This window comes from Cottoperca gobio, chromosome 14 (genome assembly GCF_900634415.1).
Source record: "Cottoperca gobio chromosome 14, fCotGob3.1, whole genome shotgun sequence".
In the NCBI taxonomy this organism is placed as follows: Eukaryota; Metazoa; Chordata; class Actinopteri; order Perciformes; family Bovichtidae; genus Cottoperca; species Cottoperca gobio.
The window spans coordinates 19,720,046-19,734,690 of record NC_041368.1 but is presented as its reverse complement, the minus strand read 5'-3'; the positions used below and the strand labels follow the sequence as shown (position 1 = coordinate 19,734,690).

The 14,645-nt window shown below is 41.4% G+C and overlaps 1 protein-coding gene across 1 annotated transcript in view; it reads right to left on the bottom strand.

The window, feature by feature from the left end:
* Positions 1-9,245: 9,245 nt before the first annotated feature.
* fstl4 (follistatin-like 4) overlaps positions 9,246-14,645 on the bottom strand; it is a 184,693-nt gene continuing 179,293 nt past the window's right edge. Inside the window, exons 15-16 of the mRNA XM_029449037.1 lie at positions 10,306-10,415; positions 9,246-10,066 (exon numbers count right to left, since the gene is read on the bottom strand). Coding sequence (XP_029304897.1) covers positions 9,364-10,066; positions 10,306-10,415 — 813 coding nt within the window. The 3' untranslated portion in view covers positions 9,246-9,363. The remainder of the gene's footprint in view (positions 10,067-10,305; positions 10,416-14,645) is intronic.

The window sequence follows — 14,645 nt, the reverse complement described above, 5'->3', positions numbered from 1 at the left end:
TGCAGTGTCAGCAGGATGTACATGTATGTATTCAGCACAGTAGCTGTATCGTTCAGGAGCAGGAGACAAATATATTTCCGCCCGTCTTCTCTTTCTCTGCATCTCGCCTCCTCCGTCTCTCCCTCACTGCAGCTGATGATTGACAGAAGGTCTAACAGGGGACAGGCCAAGCCAATAGCAAGCCTTGTTCACACCGCCAAAATACATAAAGATGCAGCTGGGGGAGCCGATGCTCAGCACGCACACGCACACGCACACGCACAGACAAACCAGTCTCTTCTCCTCTCCATATATGCAGGATTATTTATTATTTTCATGATGACAATTTATTAATGTCAATTTAATTAAGGTGAAAAAAAGTGAACAATTAAAGGCCTTGGTGTCCTCTTCTCTTTTGTGTTGTTTCCTCTCCTCTCCTCTCTCTCTTCTCCTTTCCTCTCCTCTCTTCTCCTCTCCTCTCCTCTCCTCTTTTGTGTTGTTTCCTCTCCTCTCCTCTCTTCTCCTTTCTTCTCGTCTCCTCTCCTCTCTTCTCTTCTCCTCTTTTGTCTTGTTTCCTCTCCTCTCCTCTCTTCTCCTCTCCTCTTTTGTCTTGTTTCCTCTCCTCTCCTCTCTTCTCCTCTCCTCTTTTGTGTTGTTTCCTCTCCTCTCTCCTCTCCTCTCCTCTCCTCTCCTCTCCTGTCTTGTTTCCTCTCCTCTCCTCTCCTCTCCTCTCTTCTCTTCTCCTCTCCTTTCCTCCTTTGTCTTGTTTCCTCTCCTCTCCTCTCTTTTCTTCTCCTCTCCTCTCCTCTCCTCTTTTGTCTTGTTTCCTCTCCTCTCTTCTCCTCTCCTCTCCTCTCCTCTCTTCTCCTCTCCTCTTTTGTCTTGTTTCCTCTCCTCTCCTCTCTTCTCTTCTCCTCTTTTGTCTTGTTTCCTCTCCTCTCTTCTCCTCTCCTCTCCTCTCCTCTCTTCTCTTCTCCTCTTTTGTCTTGTTTCCTCTCCTCCTCTCTTCTCCTCTCCTCTCCTCTCCGTCTTGTTTCCTCTCCTCTTCTCCTCTCCTCTCCTCTTTGTCTTGTTTCCTCTCTTCTCCTCTCCTCTCCTCTCCTCTCTTCTCTTCTCCTCTTTTGTCTTGTTTCCCTCTCCTCTCTCCTCTCTTCTCTTCTCCTCTTTTGTCTTGTTTCCTCTCCTCTCTTCTCCTCTCCTCTCCTCTCCTCTCTTCTCCTCTCTCCTCTCTCCTCTCTTCTCTTCTCCTCTTTTGTCTTGTTTCCTCTCCTCTCTTCTCCTCTTTTGTCTTGTTTCCTCTCCTCTCTTCTCTTCTCCTCTTTTGTCTTGTTTCCTCTCCTCTCTTCTCCTCTCCTCTCCTCTCCTCTCTTCTCTTCTCCTCTTTTGTCTTGTTCCTCTCCTCTCTTCTCCTCTTTTGTCTTGTTTCCTCTCCTCTCTTCTCTTCTCCTCTTTTGTCTTGTTTCCTCTCCTCTCTTCTCCTCTCCTCTCCTCTCCTCTCTTCTCTTCTCCTCTTTTGTCTTGTTTCCTCTCTTCTCTCCTCTTTTGTCTTGTTTCCTCTCCTCTCTTCTCCTCTCCTCTCCTCTCCTCTCTTCTCTTCTCCTCTTTGTCTTGTTTCCTCTCTTCTCTTCTCTTTTGTCTTGTTTCCTCTCCTCTCTTCTCTTCTCCTCTCCTCCTGTTTTGTCTCTCATCTCAGTTCTTCTCAACTTATGATAATTAATTTAGCCTACAAGTTCTACAAATGTCTCAAATCTAAATATGTTACTACAGCCTTCAATAACTTTAATATTCATATTCAATTCCACACATCTTGTGCTGTATCTTAGATGTACATTCAGCTTGCTCTTCTCACCTCACATGTATAGTTGATCTTCTCACAGCTCTTCCTGCAGAGTAACGGAGGACACTTTAGAGTCACAATCCATGCCAGCACTTTGCACTTATGGTGTGTGTGTGTGTTAGATTTACAAACACTGAAGCACATAACGAGCTAAGAGAGATGGCCTGGTGCCTGTCGTTTGTCTTACCTCTCTGTTGCCGAGAGCTCATCTCTCCTCTCTCACTGTGTCGCTCTCCTTCTCCTCTCCAAGGTAAATTATGGCTGTAATCTATCAATACCAGCAGAGTATGTTTCTCTTTTCCACAAACTAATGTTCATCCTTCAGGTTTCGTGGTTGTTGACCTTTTTTCTTTGGCGTGAGATTAAACTGGTGTTTATCTCTGAAGCAGGAGTCCTTTAAGAAAAGTGTATCACTGTAAAGCCCGCTGAAGTCTAGGGAATTGTTTCCCCCCCCTCAGAAACAAACAGCAGCCCAAATTAAATATTAATCATCATCTCCTAATGTGTAGTTGTGCCTGTAGCGCCCCGATGCGATGCGATGTGTAGGGGTAGACAGTAAGCTGTGTGAGAAAAGAGGAAAAAAAGAAAACGCAGGAGTCGAGCCGATTTGTCGTTCTTGTTTGTGATTTAGTTACTTGCTGCTAATCTGCCATGAAAATAAACTCTGGCATGAAATAACGTTTTGAAGGCAATGACTTAATGATAGACCACTGTTGCACTGAGGAGAGAAATCTTGACATACATTTATGTATATTGAATGGAAATTTGTCAAATTGGTAGCCCAGTTTTTTCACTGTATCAATGAAAAAATAATGTTAAAAAAAAATAATATTTAGGCTCTGATGCTTCCTGAAGTCACTGTCCCACCCAAAGTCACTCCCCTGGGGCTCCAACTGAGTCCTCTACAGTATTGGACAGCTCTGAGACATGCATGTGATGAAAATAGACCTTCAACATGATCATCATTGACCTCTCACATTCACGCACGCTTTACTTGTGAAAAAGTCACTTTCCCGCCCTCTCATCGTCACGTCCGTCAGCTTATCTCTTAAGGTCGATCCAGCAGTATGACATTGCTACTAGAGCCAAGGAGAGCAAGAACAAAGAGACTGCATCTGCGCTTGCTGATATAAGTACATTATCGGCTAGCTCATGTCGTTTGTTTGGATCTTCCTTCAGTGTCACATGACTATTCCCGTACCTCTCCTCTCCAGAAAGGGGCTGCAGAGCTGAACCGCTTGGTGTGATAGACATTGATAGGAACCACTGTTGTAGATAACATTGTTCATGTTTAGAACACGTTCAGACATGACTAAACTGACTGTACAGTTTTCTTTATGCATTTTGTGTGTTCTGGTTTATGAGGGAATTGTTTTGTAAGAAAAAATCGAATTAAATATATTGTTAAAATCAGTTGTTTCGCTGTGTCTTTCAAATGTATTGCAACAACTGAGTGTTGTCCATATCGATTAGTTGGCAAATTACTTTCTTGATTCATATTTAAGTATTTAAATGTCACTAAAAATGTGGGAAAAGAAATGCAACAAATCCACAAATTTGAAAGCGGTACGCCATGAAAATGTCACAATATACTATGTCATACAAAAAATCATAATAAAGACATAGTATAATATGCCATACAAAGTAATAATGGTATATTATGCCATAACAAACGTCATAGTATTGTATGTCATAAAAAAAGTTAGTTTAGTATGACATAAGAAATGTCATAGTATAGTATGTCATACAAATAATAATAATAAAAGTCATGGTAGGAGAAATGTTTCTATCACTGTCTGCATATGTTACAGTGAAATTAAAAGATGTTACAAACCATTATTACAAAGTTACTTTTACTTCACTACATTTCAGACATTAGATTTACTGCACTACATTTATTTAAGAGCTATAGTTACTAGTCAAATGAGCTTTTACATACAAAACATGTGATTAGTTGTGTACATGTTGCTGCCACACTTTAACTGAAGGGAAGTTTTGACGTTTACCTGCAATTATATGTTTTTATAATGTGGTTTTGCTACTTTTACTTGAGTAAATTAATTAAATACTTCTCCTGCAGAAGTCAAACTAGCCATTTTATAGTATGCTATAAAAAAGTCATAGTATAGTAATAATAATAATACACTTTATTTGTACAGCACCTTTCACACAAGAATTGCAGCTTAAAGTGCTTCACAGCAAAAATGTAACAATTAGTACAAAGTTAGACAGAAAGTATAAATAGTATGTAATAAAAAGTCTTAAAAAGATTCTTAGTATAGTACATCATATAAAGTCATAGCATAGTATGTCATACAAAAGTCATAAACAAAAAAGTAATTGTCTCGTGTACTATGACGAGGTGAGACGCAGTGACTTTACGATTACTGAACATTTGCGACAAGTCCCCGTGTGCGATGTGACCTCCATCCCCCGCCCACCTCGCAGACATTGTCATTAAAGGTTTCAGTGCACTGATGAGCATGCATCGAGCTGGCCTTCACTCCCGTAGAAGTTAATGTAATCTATTGTCTTTCTGCGCTCAACGTGTTTCGACAATCCATCGCCATTACTCGCTCTGCTGAAGGACTCTGTCAATACGCTCTCGGTCAGTTTCAGAGTGACGGAAAAAGGTGAGCGGCAGAATAAAAGACTTCCTGGAGCCAAACACCAGCGAGGGAGGAGAATCCGATCGCACACATAATTACCATCCTGTTCACCCCTGCTTCAATTTCCAATTAATCACATCAGGGTGGAGACAGGAAGACACCCACTTTCATCCGGTCTGCACAGCTCACTGACATATCCGTGAGAGACGGTAACATGATCCGCTTCTCAAGCTGCAAACAAACAGGTTTGAATTTCAGTCGGAGCAGACAGCAATGTGGAAGACATGCCATCACTTGTTGTTTCATTTCAACAATATGACTTTCAACTATTACTTTTTTTAAGACTTTTTTAATGGAATACTTTACTATGACAATATATTACTTTTTTTCTGACATACTATACGACTATTTTAAGACTTTTATGACATAATATACGACTATTAGGACATAATATACTATGACTTTTTTATAGCATACTATACAATGGCTAGTTTGACCTCTGCAGAAGAAGTATTCAATTCATTTACTCAAGTAAAAGTAGCAAAACCACATTATAAAAATACTTAATTGCAATAAATAGATGAAATATAGATGAAAGTGGATCAAACGTAGCTAATCTTCAATGTTTAATGAGGAACTTAGTAATAATTGTTTGTAAAATCTTTGACTTTCAACATGTAAATATGCACACAGTGATTTTTTTACTCTTCAGTTACAAAGTAAAAACTAATTATGCTGACTATTTAATATAAAATGTTGACTTTTCTACCATTTCTACTCCTTTTTCCAAACTTCAGTGTTGTTTACCTCGACTGTCATGCATATCAGTACATAAACACAAACTCTGAGAGGGATTATGCGTAGTGGATTAAGCGATCATCTAATTACTCCAACTTTAAATGTGATAAAAGCGAGAGCTGGGCGAGCCACTGTCATTTGTTTGGCGCATAAAAAGAGTCAAAAATATGTTTATTTTAGTGGAAATGATCTTGGTATTAGATAAGAATGAAACACTCAGACATGCATTCTTGTTCAGATGTGGTGGGAAGAACAGCTCTCTTAGTGCGCAGAGAATGTGTTTTCTTTTTATCAAGATCATCTGAGACTTTTAAAGAAAAACTAAAAAGACACACAAAATGTCCTTTTGCACCTCAGAAGACACGAGGAAGATCAAAACACCTGACAACAGAATTGCTGTAGTATCTTAAACACAACGGCGCTTTGAGCTAATGCTAACAACAGCATGCAACGTTAACATGCTGATTTTTTGAGGCCAGTTTTGTTGAAGTATTGCAGAACTTTAAGGGCGCTAGAGGAAAAAATCCGGGTCCTCTGAGCTTCATCCATATCTGTAGCGCATGTGATGTAATCCATCCAGCAGTCGTTGAGATATTTCAGTCAGGATGAAAGCAGTGAGCCGACTCACCAAGACAAATGGAAGCGCAGGAGGCGGTGTCCTCAGCATCAAGTCTGATACTGCAGGCCGACTGTTGTGAACACAGCACCAGAACACTCTGTCATGTATCATTCACAGCGTCCAGAAAAAGAAAAAAGAAAAAACCCCCAAGGTATAGTAACAAGTAAACACACGGAGAGCTGTCTCACAGCCAGCTCCCGTGCACCGTTGCTGTGGGACGTTGACACATTCGATACATTCAGAAAGGAAAACAAGAGTGATGTTTTCATCATTAGGGCTTCTCACGATGCAGAGCGTCAGAAATCCAGGTGTGTTCTGTTAGGAAGCTGTCGTCAATGCATTATTTATTGCAATTTAAGAAATATATACAAACGACAGTGCTGAATCTGAAAAGACGTGGAAACAGAAGCATCCCTGAAACATTCCTTTGCAAAGCCACAATGATCAGAGCAAAGATGCAACAAGGGAAGTGTCACATATCCAGGTACAGTATATTCTATTCAATAACAGAAAAGCAGACAAACAGCAATGCATATAAATAGACATATCAGCAAACATCATGATCAAAATTCAGGGTAACGGGGAAAAATCATGTGTGTGTTAATCAAAGATCTACTTTGTCTCCATTATCGAAGTTAGAAGCAATCCACCATCGACACAGTGACACCAGTAGAAGTCAGGTCACTTTAAGGTGTTTGAAAAAGCAAACTAAGCGTCTTTTTCTCTGGAGAGGACAGTTGCCTGTCTGGACAAAGCGTCTCTCATCATTGTGCAGGAGCCAAAACCAAATATAGACGTCAGCTATAAGTGGTGGCAGCAGCCCGACTATAGTGTTGAATGAAAAGTAGAGGAATCACAAAGTTGTTACAATTCATCTTAAGGGAAGAATGACAAAGTCTGTACCAAAGTTCACAGCAATCCATCCGATAGTTGTTGAGAATTCTCCCGCTGTAAGCCAATTAAAAAGTTAAACGGCTACGTACTCTGTCGACTCGATGTTCCTGAAGAGCTCAAAGTCTCTCATGGACAGCTGGGCAGCGACCTCCATGGTGCTGAGCTGCAGCAGAGAGATCTGACTCTCTCTCAGGAGATCCTGGGCATCGTCGTCTGAACACAACGTCTCCGTCTCCATATTGTTCTTCAGATAGTACCTGGGGGGGGGGCAGAGGTAAGAGGTTAAGAATGAACAATTGTTCTTAGTTTATTAACAGCTCAGACGAAGGAAGTTTATTTTATAGATAGTCCTGCTGTGGACTCAGACACATGAAAACTATATTCAATGAAAGGTGTTAAGAAACTGTATTTACAGTTATTCTCCTCAGAAATTGTCTAAAAAGTGTATATGTTTTGGATTATTAACTGCAAATAACAACAAAGAGAAGAGGGATAATTATGTCTAAGCCACCGCAGTGTGTCTTTAGAGCTGCAGTCTCCTCAGATGCTTTAATATTGGCTGCAGAGACAGACAGGTTGGTGGACAAGATCTAGTTTATCAGCCAGATAAATAAAGCATAAGCATAAACCAGATAAATCTCACATTTCATCTTAAAGAGGCACATGTTTATGTTCAATTGTATGAAGGCTGTGAGTATTTGTGCAGCGAAGAGCTTCCCAGGAACACATTTTCTCTTGCCATGCAGGGACTGAACACTCATGCTACTCTTTCTATTATCCACTACTTTAAGTTGACATTGTTCTCCTTCTGCAATATGTCTTCATATACTTATTTTGTGCCGGCTACACAAGTTCAATTGATAGATTTTGACGGGCAAATTCAAGAAATACGATTTTCTTTATCATATTTAGTGAGAATGCAAATGTAGCTTGCAATGTCAATCAGCTTATTGAAAGACAGAATGTAAAATCCTCTGCCAGATGGTGAAGGATATTAACAGCTGAATATCAGAGGACGTTCATGTTTTAGTTGGAGGCGGGGAAGCTCACAGCAGAGGCTTTGCTGCCGGAGAGAAAGAAAAAGCCATTTCCTCAAGACCGGCATTTATTCTAGTCCAATTTCTAGCAGCCATCAAGTGTCAGCGCTACTGTCAAGAAGCAGAGATGTTTAAGAGACACTACGATTCCAGATAACATTATTACATCTGCGGAGCAGCGGCGGCATTGTCACGCTGCTAATGAATCATCATTATGATGATTAGTGCAAATGGCAAAAGCAAATTACACAGAAGACGATTTAACCACAGAGAGAACACACCTGCTATTGTGAAGGACGAAGAGTTGCTGGAGTTTATTCAGTTACCGCCTAGAGACAGATAATACCGGGGTTTTCATAAGTACGGCATCGTTAACGTCTCCGTACTAACACGCAGCTGTTTTCATATGCAGCATCTTTATGTCCTGTGCGTATGTGGTTACTATCCAGATACTAATGGCCAATCCACAAAAGTTTTTTGCTGCCGACTAGACAGAACTAATGGAACTATATTCTCTTTGTATTACATTTCTTTGAGTACAGCTGAATAACTACCACATGGCAAGTCTAGTCTACCTACTTTGGAGTTAGCTGTTGATGCTCGGCTCTCTGGGAGAGGAAGTATAAACGCTCACAGCCAGCCGGATAGCGTGTTGATACCACTTTGGCGGCCTCAGCACGGTGGGTCAGAGTAAACTGGAGTCATCACCCAGAGGAAATCTGCTAAGTGGCATTTTCAGGCTCCACAGATCACAATTGTGCTGCAGGTGCAGAATAAATGTGAGAGACAGTAGGAGACAGATTATACCATCGCAGGAGACCACAAGATGTACTGTTCATTTCTGGTTAGGCTTCCTCGGCGAGCGAAACATCCAATGGAGACGGCTAATGGACCAATCGTGCTCTTTGGATAGACGATGTAAATAGAGGGTATTACACATGTGCATAAAGCCAACCTCTGCCGGCATGAGAAGGATGAGAGCTTTCAGAGGGAGGATACAGTACAATACCATGACAAAGGCAAAACAACAGATGGGCTGGTAGCTTTTATAAGGACTCAGAACACACACACACACATACACACACACACACTAAAGGCAGACAGGACAGACGGACAGTTTGTGGTGATTATATGCAGCACTGGTGAAAACAACAAACATTGTTGAGATAAACAAAATCAGAAAGCTTTTTACTCTAAAAAAAGTGAGCATTGTGCATAGTTCATAGTTCATTAATAACCCCTCTTCAGGTACCTATTTGCTGTGATAACATGGTAGGAAGTGCAATAATGTACAATTCTGTATAGTTAAGTGCACATAGATCACTGTTGCACTGAACGGCATTGACACTTTCTCCCAATAGAAATATCACAACAGGGTTTCTTAATGTTTTTCTCGATTACTCTATTTTTAAGTGTACTTTTGTTACAATAAACCTGGGCATGTATCCCTCTCGCTCAGTCCCAGGGTTGAGTCCACAACTTATGTTCACATAAATCTTTATAATAGGTCATTTGGCCTGATCTCTCCTTTTTTTTTCATTTACGTCTGTCCCTAATCCTACGGCTTTCTTTTCTCTCTCTCTGTTTTACTCATACCTCGCCGACCCAGACAACTGTGTTCCCTCTCTTGATGTCAGACACCTCGCAGTGCGGCGTTCTCTGTTTGCCATTCAGGACAAAGAGGGACTCGGCTGACGGTGTCACCAGGTACTGTCCGAACAAACCGCTGGAGACCACTACTCTGTTGGGGCCTCCCCAGGGCCAGGCTTTGGGGGACAGGGGCTCCTTGAGGCTCCGGAGAACCTCAGTGCGGCCCGAGGACAGATCGGCAAACAGCAGGTCCGTGCCTGAGCCTGAGGTGGCGACAACCACATGCTGGTTGGACTCCGTGAAGGAAGGCTGGAAAGCCAGATCAGAGACAGCTACAGGCTCGTCCAGTTCCTGGTTCAGACCCAGCTCCCCCTTGAAGGTCACGGTCTGTACTCTCAGCTTCGAGCTCTGCGGGTCAGGTGTCACAATGTAGCGGCCGTCCGGCGACACAAACGGCTGCCCTGTGATGTTCAGGTTCGGACCGATCACTGCGTCCGTCACGCTGTCGATGAGGAGCTGGGGCGGGGCTTGCAGGTGGCTCTTGCTCTGGCACTGGACGAAGTAGAAGCCGCTCAGGTGTGTGTAGGCCATGCTGACCGGTACGCAGCTGAAGTTCTTCAGGCTGATGGTCTTGACACGGTGGAAGGTCTCCAGGTCAATCTTGTGTACCGCAGGTTCGTTTTTGAGGAAGACAAAGGCAAACCTAAATCGACACAGTTCAAAGGAAAGGTTAATAGCCTTTCTAGATTTTTGGGGACTGTGATTAATACGCATCAAGATTCTCATTAAGCTTCTCATTTGCTCTTTTCTCCTTCACTTCAGAAGGACAGCCGTGATGGGCGAGCAATGAGGTCGTCTGCGTTTTAAGGTCGGTGGTGGATGAATGTGGTGTGTGTGTGTGTGTGTGTGTGTGTGTGTGTGTGTGTGTGTGTGCTGCTTTACCTCACGTGGGTGATGATGAGGTTGGTTGGAGGAATGAAGAAGTCGCTGACCCTCTGGAACGTTGTACGAATGGCATGATGGACTTCCCCCACACTGGCTTGAGGAATTACCTGAGGACGATGCACAAACAAACATGGATATTAAATAAAAAGATTAGAACCATGATGATGATCAGAAAAATGACATTAAATTACTTAAATTATACAGCAATCATTTTTACAAAAGAACAATCTTTGTCTTCATTGACCAATTTTCAGAAAATAATTGCAGATGGATCTGAAAATAACCTTTTTAGAATATATGCGGCACTGAATCATTTTAAAAATGTGTTAGTAACACAAAGTTAAAGTCCAAAAAGCTACATCTTTGCTGCCTCAATATTATAATGTTGCCTGAGACATCTTCTGTCTGCATAGAGAATACACCACCACAGTACTGCTGTCCATTCATACACATCTAACTACAGCCACACTCATTTTGAGGCAAATATAAATATCAAATACAATTTTTACCTAAACACATACCACATTACCGATATTGCAGCTGAAAATTTTTTGCACATATGACACAGAGACACTGTTTCTGAATAACCAGAAACAAGTCTTTGGCATCTTGCTACCTGAGCTGAGCTAATGTAAATCTTACATGTGTGTACAAGAAGAGGGAGAAACTGCACCGTGTGCCTCCTATTAGTGGGACCAAGACAAAAGAGTCACTTTTACTTGTTTTGTCTTATACTAAAATAACTAAAAACACATTTTACTCAGCTGCGAATCAATAAATGAGACATCATTTCAACCACTGTTGCATAAAGATTGAGATTTAGTGCCAGGCTGACATTTATCCAAGAGGAATCAGTATTGGTGAAGATGCCAATAAGTAATAAATTGCTGTGCGTAAATGTCAAAGAAATGTTAATTAAATGTAAATTTAGAAACAGTATGTCAATTATAAAGTTGTCCACCACAGAGCACTGACAACTTCATGTTCCAATATTAAAGTAATCATACCGATCCTTATTAAAATCCCTCAAAACTCCAGTATTGGTTGAGTGTCCTGCTCAAAACAATGCGACTGTTGTGATTGTTAGACCCGTGACTTTTTAGCTTCATCACAATAAAGGCTCATATCTCAGGATTTAACAGCCGGAGCTTGTCTCGCTGACATGCCCATAAATCCTGGAACAGATAAACATCTGTAGTGCATGACTTGAGCTGATGCAACGCGGCCCGACCTCAGTTCTCTGATAAAGAATCTTCCTCAAAAGATGGTTGTCTCGGAAAGCAACACCGCACAATAAAAGCCCCATCTCTCATGTCGTACACCTGCCACTGAATCAGCATGTTTGTAAAGTGCAAGGGGAGTGCGTACACTTTTTGATGGGCTGCCGATGCACCGCCTTGTCTCTGACACATGCTTCATCGTGCATGCCTGCATGATCAGGTCACAGTCAAGGACAAGTGAGGCTGTTTATGGGACCTACACATGTGAGACTGTGCATGTATTAAAAGCAAGCAGTCAACTCCTGCTCCTGCTTCCAGAGTAGAACCAGCTCTTTCCCTCCTGAGTTTTTAACCCACTTCAGAATGTCAGAGAAACTCGGCTCATTGAAGTGGCTGCAGGTTTAGACGCTCAGGCAAATGTTGCTGGAGAACAGAAAGAATATCAGATTAAAAGGAAAGAACTAAGCGTAAAATATATTTTGATGTCTACGGCTACGCATCTATAGCTGAACCCATCTACCTGATGCCCGGTGGGGGGCCAGACTCCTCCATCAGAACTATCACATGCAGGAAATAAAAATAGCTGCCACTTTTGTTGCAATACGTCTCAGAAGCGCTCTGTATCTCATCCATTTTTAACAAAAACATAGATCTGCCGGTTTCTCTCTGCTTGTGAGACATGAAACAAATCCTCATTAAAAAAAATAGTCATTACAACGGTTGCGGAATACAATGACGGAAGTTAATGAGGTTCAATGTAGTATCACTCATGTATTATTAGGCAGCCGCTGCGGTCCCCAGGGCTGCAGGTGCTCTCGACTTAATGCCACTGGCTTCTCTTTGTCATCGCTTATGCTTGGATTTCATATCACACACTCGGCAACGAGGCCCAATTGAGTTTTACTGTGCCCTTGCCTCGCTGGCTGCACTAATACCTGAGGGGGATTTGGAACTGACTGAGTAGCTTTTGCTTTTCAACAACATTCACTCAGCTTTAAAAAAAAAATGTTTTACTTTCCCATCTAACTACAGAACACCCATATAAGATGGGGCTACTCGAAAGATTCACTGTATTTGTGGAACTTAAATTCAATAAATCTTACAAAGAAGTGTAATATTATCCAGTGCACCACATGTTACATGTTTCTTTGTTGTATATACTGTCAGGATAACTCATCGTGTAGCTCCTGGGGAGCAATAAAGCACGTTATGGATTCCCTGGAAGACTCAAAGGTGTGTTTCTCAAGATCAGTGCAGAATTTAAAAACTTAAATGAATACTTTGTGTGTTTTACTCCCCGAGGCGTTTATCATTGATTTATAAATGCATGCAGACGAAAGAAAGAAGGAGGCAGATGTTTGCTGATATGCAGATCAGATATTCATGTCTTATACCCCGACACTAAATTCATTTCATTAGTTGCCTTCCAATGTCTGCTGTTAAATGTCCACTAAGCTACCAGATGCTCCTGATTTAAATGATACATTTGATATTGTAAGACCGTTTTATTTAGCTAGTTAAACAAAAGAAGTTTGGCTTAAATTGTGACTTGATAAACTATATAAAAAACGTTTTCATATACACAAATAAATAAACACACTAAAGAGTGACGGACAATAGGATAAATCAAATAAAACCCAAAATGTATTAAATTACTTTGTTTTATTAAGAGATTTAAAAACTGTTGGAGATTTTAAAATGATTTTGCCAGCAGGAATTAAGCCCATGTGGCTTCCTGTTGTGACAACGAGTTGTCGTAATAATGATTTAATTGCGAACCTAACAGAGAGATGAATTGTGAGAGAGCAGATGGGAAATACCGTGTCCTCGTGTGCGCAGAGAGAACAACGAAGAGTTAATGTCTTCTTGGCACGTAGCTGCAGACTGGACTGACAGTCTGAAAGGCCACGTTTCTCTCTGCCCGGCAGAGATTCCTCCATTTGTCTTCTCTAATGAATTGACAATCACACTCCCTCTGATGTTTACACAGAGATATTGAGCCATCCTAAAACTTGGCTGCTTAAAGATAACACACACACACACACACACACACACACACACACACACACACACACACACACACACACACACACACACACACACACACACACACCGAGCTGAACGCACGTCATGCGCAAACACAGACACACTCAAACACATGTATGATCCGCCGGAGCGAAGCGGTGCCTCTGCTCGTGACATGCTGCCGCCGAACGGGTCAATTACTTTCAGTCCAAATGATAATGACATCATCAACCCATTTATTTGTGGTGTGATCCACGCGGCCTGCAATCTATTATGCAGTTTCCCTACAATTGCATTTTTGAGTGATTCATCCCCTGCTCTATAATTATTCATTAGTACTGAAGAAGTGCAGGAAGTGGGGAAATTAATAAAAATAATGAAATGAATGTGTTTTCTGCAGTTCAGGCAGCAGCTACAAATGTTATGCAAAGCTGCTCTCTGTCCTCTGATAGTTACAAATTATATGAGGTGGAAATGGTTTTGTCTGTGATGAAAACCTCGGTTCATAGAATGTTCTGATTCATTTAAGACTGTGACCTCTGAGGAAAGTTAAAAAACAACTCCAACACACACACACACACACACACACACACACACACACACACACACACACACACACACACACACACACGTCGTCTACTTGGCCATGCAGATTGTAGATCAGTAGGAAACTGTTACAACCCACACACACAGGTGGTCTTTTCACTACTTTCTGTTGCCAGACCATAGTGGCACCTTCAATACAATCTACCGTTAAAGTTGAAAAACTCTGGAAATATTCGTGCAAAATGAAGCGTTATTTATAGGACCATTTGATAAAGACTGCAGCACCATAAACAGCTACACAAAATAAATAATTAAGTATTAAAGATGTACATCAACCACAAGTGTCCAAAACCAAACAAGGCAAACGACACCGAAAAAAAAATCATTTATGCATTACATTATGCAAGTGATTTCACTCCAAAGATCCTCTGAAGCATCATAAATTTGAGGGTTTATCATCCCTGTGCAATCCCCATAATGAAGAGACACGGCACATCCCCAAACAGTAAAGATGGAACACAACACCTCACATGGTAATAACAGGAT